At 34.8% G+C, this 8,986-nt stretch overlaps 1 protein-coding gene across 1 annotated transcript; it reads right to left on the bottom strand.

Annotated features, from left to right (window-relative positions):
• Window positions 1–540: 540 nt before the first annotated feature.
• Window positions 541–8,986, bottom strand: ak7a (adenylate kinase 7a). The gene is made up of 19 exons (XM_026232678.1): window positions 8,981–8,986; window positions 6,528–6,701; window positions 6,294–6,452; window positions 5,601–5,709; window positions 5,374–5,468; window positions 5,005–5,115; window positions 4,834–4,917; window positions 4,178–4,266; window positions 3,985–4,075; window positions 3,755–3,832; window positions 3,517–3,666; window positions 3,304–3,432; window positions 3,016–3,121; window positions 2,762–2,890; window positions 2,619–2,684; window positions 1,874–2,071; window positions 1,542–1,744; window positions 716–874; window positions 541–623 (listed from the first exon to the last, which is right to left on the bottom strand). The coding sequence occupies exons 1-19, from the start codon at window positions 8,984–8,986 to the stop codon at window positions 588–590; spliced, it is 2,172 nt and encodes a 723-aa protein (XP_026088463.1). The 3' UTR covers window positions 541–587.

The following is an 8,986-nucleotide window of genomic DNA, read 5'->3' as shown; positions in this document are numbered from 1 at the left end:
CCTAAAAATCTGTATACTATTTAATAACATTGTCACGAACATTTCAAAACATTTCTTTATTAAATTACATTGAATATTTTTATTCCTTGTAGCGTAGCGCCACCGTAAGATATTTTCATGCTTTTTATTATTTATTCATTAATTCATAAGAAACTGGTTTGAAAATGATAACATAGAACTGCATAAAACCATTGAAACATTTAGCACTGCATACTGTTTCACATATTATTTGTTGCCATTCTGCCTATAAGTATTTAGTATGCTACTACTGTAGCAACTATTTTCACTTTTATGGCAGATATATCGCATTCGATTGTCACGCACATTTCATCAGTAAAGCCAGTTCCCTGATTAGTGCTAAATCGCCATCACCTGCTTTCAAATGGAGCGTCATTTAATAGACAGAACCGCAGTTCACTGACAAGATACGCAATATCACGTTCATTATCGAAGGCGATTCATCTGCGATAATGAACGTGACAATCGCATGCCATATATCGCCCATCCCTATTTTATAGTGACAAAAATACTAGTCACCCCTTATGAAATCATTTTTATTGTACGTTTAACTACAATAGCAGGGTAAGCTAATCATCTGAGTTGTTCCTGAAGAGGTATTCAGCCTGAAATGGAGTGAAGAGAATGACACATTGTAAATCCAAATAATTTGTGGTTAAATATAATATGTGATATGAAGTCTATGAGTCTATGTTACCAAATAGTCCACAGGGTCATCAGGCTTGACCTTGCAGCAGTCCATCAGTCCTTGTATGACAGTAGGCATGACATATTTCATCAGGTAGTGTCTCATGGGGACAGATCGTGTCTCTAATAGCTCATGTTCCTGCTTCTTCACCTCGGCCATGTTCCTGCTCTGAAAATATAAACAAAGGGTAACAGAATTGGATTTTATTTTTATTATTTGCTTTTGTGAGGTCAGTAAGATTGTTCTTAAAGAAATTGATCATTTTATTTAGCAAGGATGCATTCAATTTATCAAAAATAACAGAAAATTATTTTATATTGTAAAAAAAAAAAAGGGTCTGTTGTGTATCAATGTATCAGTTTCTCCCTGAATCCTAAAAAATGCATCACGGTTCCAAAAAAACAGTTAAGCAACATAGTGATAACAATAAGTTTTTGAGCAATAAATGATCATATTACAATGATTTCTGAAACCTCTTAATGTACTGAACACTGGAGTAATGATGCTAAAAATTCAGCTTTGCTTAAAGACATTTTTTAAACATAAGTTATTTTAAATTGTAATAATATTTATTACTTTATTAGTTTTTACAGTTTTTAATTAATAAAATAAAGCCAATGTGAGAATAAGTGACTTTGTTCAAAAAATCCTACTGACCCCAAACCTTTGAACAATAGTGAATATGATGTACACATTGACTTGAAGCTATTATAAAATCTACATACAGCCACCAAATGTTATATTTCACAACCAATATATCTCCCGGGGGTAACTTGGTTTTGCTCTTATATCTGTGGTTCACCTGTAATGTTGAGGTTTTGAAGGCTCAATTTACCCATTCCTCCAAAAGAGCAGTCATTTTATCATTCTCCCCTCTCTGCCTGAGTTCCTTCTCGACTTCCTCCTGTTTCAGCTGCTGGTGCCATTCATCTTCTTTCCTCTTCCTCTCTTCCTCCAATTCCTCTGGACTCGGACCGTAGTTCTTCGGCCGTCCCACTGTCTTAATGATCTTCTCCACTGTGTCCACATTCTCACAGTCTGAAAAAGACAAGATGAAAATACCATTCTCAATTTTGCTCACAATCAGCTTCTCTGTCAATTCATTTAACAATCTGAAACAGTACTGTTTGCTTATGTGAGAACAAAAGGAAGATTTTGGGTTCTAACCGATGTGTTCAGGGTGGACTTCCAGGTAATCGAAATAGTCAAGCACAGATTCGTCTTCTGCCAAAGTCTCCCTGAATTGCGCAAGACTCTCTGTAAACTCATCTTGAGTGTAATGCATCTCCTCTGCCACATTCTGAGGAAGACTCTGAACTCGCTCTTTCAGAAACGCATCAGTGGCATCCAGTGAGAAGATAAACTCTGCAGGTGAAAAGTCCTGTGATTGTTAACATGTAGCAGCATTCACCAACCCAACTTCACTTCCGTAATGTACAGTACAAAAATCTACAGTTACAGACAGGTGAATTTATTTTCATAATAATAAAGTAAAAACAGAATGATGAAATGTCAATTATTCGTATGATGGTGAATTTTCAGCAACAATACTCTTATTAGTCTTCAGTGTTACATGATTATTCTAATATGCTGATGATTTGGTGCTTTTCAGGATTAAAGAATAGAAAGTGAAATAGAAAATTTACATTTAATGCATCCTTGCTGGATTCTAATTCATTAATAATAATAAAAAAAACTCTTTTTGCCTACAAACAAAGTGTATTTCCAGTGGGAAACAAACAAGACATGGAAGCTGAAAGAGCTTCACAGTGATTATAATTATTTTCCTATATTGTTATTGCCACGACCCTTTATTATATGCACATTAACAACAGGCATTCAATTATTGTTTTGATAATAATACTAAGATGTGTGGAGACTGCATCATGCATCAGGTTCTGAGATGACGAACCTGGAATCAACACTTTGCTATATTGAGGTATTGCTGATCTGGTATCGTCCGCTTCCGTGTTTTCATCTAGAAAACATTTGAGAAGTTAAAGGTAAAGATTTATAACTCCATTTTGAGATTTTGTTTAAAAGAATATAGCTGACCATGGAAAAGCTGTTCAGCCTGTGTGTAGGTCTTTGGGTATCCATCCAGAACAAATCCTTGATTTCTGCAAGGCTTTGAGTTCAGCTTCTCTCTTATGATATGCATCACGTGTTGCTCGTCCAACTGACCTGTCAGAAAACATCATAAACACTGGCTTTATCAGATTTGTTACATATATATATATGCTATTGTAAAACACCACCACCATTCAATAGCAACTAATATTCTAGTCATATAAAAATGTAATGCATACCATTATTCTGAAGCATGTTGTTCTTTAGAGTTTTAAGCTGTGCTTCAGCACCAATAAGCATTTCCTCATTCTCACTTGTCTTCTCATTTCCCTCAAGCAATTCCTCCTGAAATGTATATTTAAGAGACAGATTCGTATACAGTGGGAACAAAGGGTTTGTGCTAGTGAAAAATGCTTCTATTTTCCAAAAAGTGAAAAAGTTTGACATCTTTCAAAACCGTACAACTGTTTGTTTATTGCCAGGATTTTGTGCTTCCAGCTTTGAACAGTAGCAAAGAAGTTACTCACCAGTCGTCTGACTTTCTCGTTGACGGTTTCGTTGATGTTAATATGATGAAGTTTGTAATATCTGCACAACTTTACTGCAGCTGAGCTTTTCCCAACAGCAGGGGGCCCAAGAAGACAGATTTTTATTGGCTGAAGGAAATTAAATGCAAAATAGAAGCATGTAAGCATGTTTTGTAACACTTTATTATTTGAAATGTCTTCAGCAAAACTTACCAACAGTTGTCGTGTCTGTTTGTATTCCTCTACCACTTGAGCTATGTTTTCAACTATCCCAGATTCACATTCCCAGTGGAGGTTCAATCTGTCCTTCAAGAAAACAGACTCAGTCCGAAGATTGACGCTGAGGTAAAGCAGGTCAGTTTCCTGTGGAAATACACAACAATCTGATATATTACCTTCATCTATTATTTTATCGCATGGCAAAACTGTGTGTTTAGCTTAAACAGCCTACCGTAATTGCCTTTGTGCCATAGGCATCCTCCTTTGGGACGTTTTCTATTTTTCCAGACCCCAGGGTAGAGGCGATAGCCTAAGGAAATAGACAGTTTGCATGTTCACTAATGATTTTCAGCAGTGTTTTCTCATTGCAAAACTAAACCCAAGTGTGAGCATTACATTCAGTATAACGGTAATGCAATAAATCACACAGATATGAAGAGGATGTGTGGGATGATATATTACTTTCACAATGTCTTCAAAAGTGTTCTTGGAATCATCCACAGCGATGAAATAGTGTGTTTTTGGTTTGTGATCAATGATGTTTTGCACCACTCTAAAAATGACAAATGATGACAAACACACGGGATGAAATAAACCCACCAATCAGTCAACATCAAAAAAAAAAAAAGTCATAACTGCAGGTTTTTTTAAAAACCTTGCAAGGTCGTGGATGTGGATGGCAGGAATGACATTTGTCCCAGGCCCAAAAACAGGAATACTGTTAAGCTCTCCGAGCCAAGCTGTCTAGTGCAAAATGAAGAAGTTTTAAAAGAATAGTTTGCCAAAAAATAATAATAATTTGCTGAACATTAACTGAACTCCAGGCCAAGATGTAAATGAGTTTGTTTCTTTACTGAAACTGATGATTTGGAGAAATTCAGCATTGCCTCGCTTGCTTAGTCTTGTGAAGTGAAAAGTTGTCCGAAACAAATCCATCAAAGTATTGTAAACTTTAAACCTTTGCTTCTGGCCAATATACATACAATTAAATAAATTAATTCCCAAATCCATAATAATGCTTCCTCCTGTAAAATCGTACACCCCCATTAAAATTCACAGACATAGTTGTTTAGAGTTATTTTGGACTTATTGTGATGTTTTATCAAATTTTTGGACTCTCATTCTGACGGCACCCATTCACTGCAGAGGATCCAGTGGTGAGCAAGTGATTTAATACATTTCTGCAAATCTGTGCTGGTGAAGAAACAAACTCATCCACATCTTTGATCACCTGAGTGCGAGTACGTTTTCAGCAAATTCAAATTTTATTTTCAATTCATATCAACAATTATGCTGCTAGTATTTCAGTACTTGAAAGAAGAAGTGGAAGATGTTCTCGCCCATGCCATACTGCAGCCCTGATGATACAACATAAGTAGCCAGCTTTGACTTTTTCTGAAAGAAATATTGTTACATATGTTAAGCCATACTAAGTTTGTTTCATATAATAGCAATGTTTTCTGATTCTGGATCGATCATTACAGTCTTCCCCAGTTTAAGCACTAGTTTCTCTGTGCTGGTGTGCTCCTTAAAGTTTGGATGTGGTCTTCTTCTTTTGTAGTCGTCTTCAGTCAAGGGGATGTCAGGATCGTCCTTAAGATAAAATCAGAAGATCAGGATGTCTGTCATTTTGTGATAGTTAATAATACAAATATTTTGCATTCCATTGGAAAATATCAGCTACGTTAAATTATTTAAGCAAATAGCTGAACTGAAAAAAAGAAAGAATTTAAAATGTATAACATTTCCTAAAACTGAATAATAATAATAATAATAATAATAAAAGGATTTTCAGTGTAGTCTCAAATTAGACCTCCCTATATGATGTAAATATTGAAAAGCTACACTCACAGGATCAGCTGGTTTGGTCATTGCCCATGTCATGATCGTTGACAGCAGGATGAATATTTTTGGGGACCCAAAATGTTCAATTTCAGAGTGCAGAGCTACAGTAAAAACAGGTTTAACAAACAGTTTGAAAGATTTGTTATGAATAAAGACAAAAAACTGTCAAGAAATGAAATGGCATTTTTGGTCTGAATGCGTCTCAGTCAAGTAATCTGATGTCTGGTAATTACCTGAAATGGCCCATGTCGCCTCATCTATGAGATCACAGTGTTCAGTGATATTGTACACAATAACGTCACACTGCATCAGACACTGCAGGAGCTCCTCTCGACTCAGAGACTAATACATGATGAACATGTGATGAAATTAGCCAGATAAAAATTAAAATATAAAAATAGTGTTTCCTAGTCATAAATGGTGATATATTATAAAGACTTATTGACACACAGTCATGGTCTGCAGGGTTCAATGACATCATTTCCTGTTTATTGATTTTATTTCGTGCATGGTTGCACAACATGACTTTGACTTGGTGGATAAAAGTGTTTTTTAAAAGGGCCTTTTAATAATGTTTTAACAAAACGGATTCAATGTTTATTTCTTTTTTTTCTATGTAATAAATAAATCAATAATTCAATAAATACATAAATACCAACCTAGCCTTCATTCTTTTAATGATGTTTTCTTCAAGGAAAGTGTCACATTGACATGTTTTACTGTATTTATGCTTCTAAAAATATCAAAGTGAATTGTAAACTGAATTTTTATTCAGAAATTAAAAACATGCCAATCATAGGAAAGGTGCGTTGTATGCATGAATTGCACTTTTAGTCATTAAAAAAATGACAATAATATTAGATCCAGACATTAATGTCAGCTACCCACACACTTGCTACAAAGGAAATGATAAATGATGAACTAACCCAATATTCCTCCAACGCAAAAGTGTGTTTTTTTGCTTCTTTATTCTTAACTGTGCCGACTATCTGAAACCGTGTGTCTCCTGAAGACAGCTCGTGTTTGTCCTCCTCTTCCTCCTCTTCATCATTAAGCGACTTTCCGACGACACACGAGGACAAGAACTACACAAAGCAACATTAGCCCACACCGCTCATGATGTTATTATAATGTGTGTAACTGACAGTTGACTCTTTTACCTGGGCGATATATTTGGACGAATATGAGTCTATGTTGTTGAGAAAGACTCGTCTGGAGTCACTCTCGCTGCTGAGGTGCGCCATGTTTGTTGTTTGGTTGCTATGGAGACACTCAGCGAGCTTCTTCTGTGTGTATCCCACGAGCAATAATAAATACAAAATGTTAATAATAATATTTTAACCAAAATCAAAACCTAACTGACTTATTTTAACACACTTCACAAGTAACCTATTTTAATGATTGATTTGCATACACACTCTTAATATTTATATGTAATAATTTATGGTTTAACTGAGTTTGCAGTTTAACACGTAAACTAACTGTGGCTTGTCCATATTTAGCTTACGTTTTCTCTTTGATTCTCTTTGAACTGAATGTTTTATTAATTTTACCAACCAACAATCCAGAAAACCTAAAAGAGCATAAGAAGAGCATTGGCAAGATTTCCATTTGGTATTTTTAATATCAATATTTTTATTTATTTACATAAACTTAAATTAAAAATAGATGTTCAATCATGCCTGAAAACATTTACAAAAAATAAGACATGCTCTGGTATGTTTTATGCCAATAACTTGTTTTTTTATTTATTTATTTTTATTTTATTTTTTTTGGGGGGGGGTATCTAAAATGTTTGTCATCAAATTTAAAACAGGGTTAAGTGTATACATTTTGTCTGATGCCATAAACATAAACTAGTCTGATGCCACACAGGTGGAGTCAGTAGGTGCTCATTCATGATTTAATAATTTTTCATCACTTTTTATTAGTTGTGTTTATTATTAAATTAATTTATAGATATCCATCAAATATGTCCAAACTGGTAGTGTAAGTCATTCATGCACTACTCTGACAAGCAGCCCAGATATATTAATTGGCATAAAATGTCCACTTTTGAAGAAGACTGCAAGGCTAATGTGTGAGATTGTCCAAAAAGGCCATGCATATACAAAGCATCTAATTATATAACCTGGTTTTAAAATGATCACCCATCAACTAGACAGATGCATGTGAAAATCAGCAATGCATATCAGTTCATTAATTATGCTCTATCACATACCACCATCAGAGCCCTTCCTCTAGGAGGAGCCTTGAACATTAGCAAAACAAAGGGTAAATTTCCAATAAATTACTTTAACACTGATTTGGGACAAATATATATATTGTACAAACTGACTTCAACCTATAGGCTGGACGATGTTTTGTGCATTTTCCAATAAGATGTTTGTCTTTCTGTGAATAGAATCTACGCTTCATATGAAATATAATAATACAGATGGCCTTTTCTCTTTTTTGCTTGTTTTCTGGCACTCTTGATGTGAACTTACATCCGTACAGTTTCAGAGTTTCAGCCGCCTTGAGCTTGAAAGTGCAAGTACAGAAGTCACGGAGTGTTTTATTTTATTTATTTATTTTTTTATGTTATCCGCAAACAATGACTGTTGCAAAACTGAAAGCCATTCATGGTTCAGAATCACGCATAATAATAAATCTATTTAAATATAAGCTGTGACTTTGATCATCTATTTTTGTTATAGAAGAAGTTCTGAATAAAAACAATTACATTTATAACCAAATTTGAACAAACTCTTTTCAAAGAAATGGAAATATAAAATGGTTTTATCGTTTATAGGTTCCATTTGCATGAATTCAGTAAAAGACACCCTTTGCTTCTCTGATGGACTCTCCATGAACACACCTCCAGTGATGGGAGTTTCAAAGAGGACGTCACAGGACACATTGTATCAATTTTGAATACCACACTTAAAGGTCAGTGAAATGTGCCTAAAAAACATAAAAGCACAAGCAACATAATATAAAGCCTTAAGGTTCAGCAATAAATGGACAGAAATATCAAGAAAAGACAGAACTGCACTTACAAAAGAACCTTTGAGCTGAAATGTGGCTTTCTGGGGGAGACATCAAAGTGTGGAGAGTGATGGTGTGTATATAAAAAGAGAAAGGGAGGGGTCTTCATAGTGTGCACAGAGATAGAAAAAATCATTCACTAAAACTTGTGACTTTCACAAGACATAAGCAAATAGCCACCCACCCACCATGGTTTCAATAACAATTGTGAGGTTCCCTTTATGGTGTGTTAAAGCAATGTAAATTCCTCCATGGGAGAGATTCCCAGTCTGCAGATAAAACCAGTCTGACTGTGTAAATTGAGTAGTTTGTGCTACAGGAAAAATAAATACAATTTACACTTACTGTATGAAATAACTGACATTCACTCATTGTCTACAACAACCACTCTTATTCCAACATGCTTGCTTGACACGTGAGAACCAACGAGGTTTGTTCTTACATCAAGCATGTACAGTAATCAATCTTTATACATGAATAGAAGACTAAATTGAATGTATTCATCATTAAAAAAAAAAAACGAAGTAAAAGCTTTAAAGGGTTAGTTCACAGAAAAATGAAAATTCTGTCATTAATAACTCACCCTCAT

The sequence above is a fragment of the Carassius auratus genome, chromosome 45 (assembly GCF_003368295.1).
Source record: "Carassius auratus strain Wakin chromosome 45, ASM336829v1, whole genome shotgun sequence".
NCBI classification, from domain to species: domain Eukaryota; kingdom Metazoa; phylum Chordata; class Actinopteri; order Cypriniformes; family Cyprinidae; genus Carassius; species Carassius auratus.
Note: the sequence above shows the minus strand (reverse complement) of the source record. Positions and strands in the feature narration are given on the sequence as shown.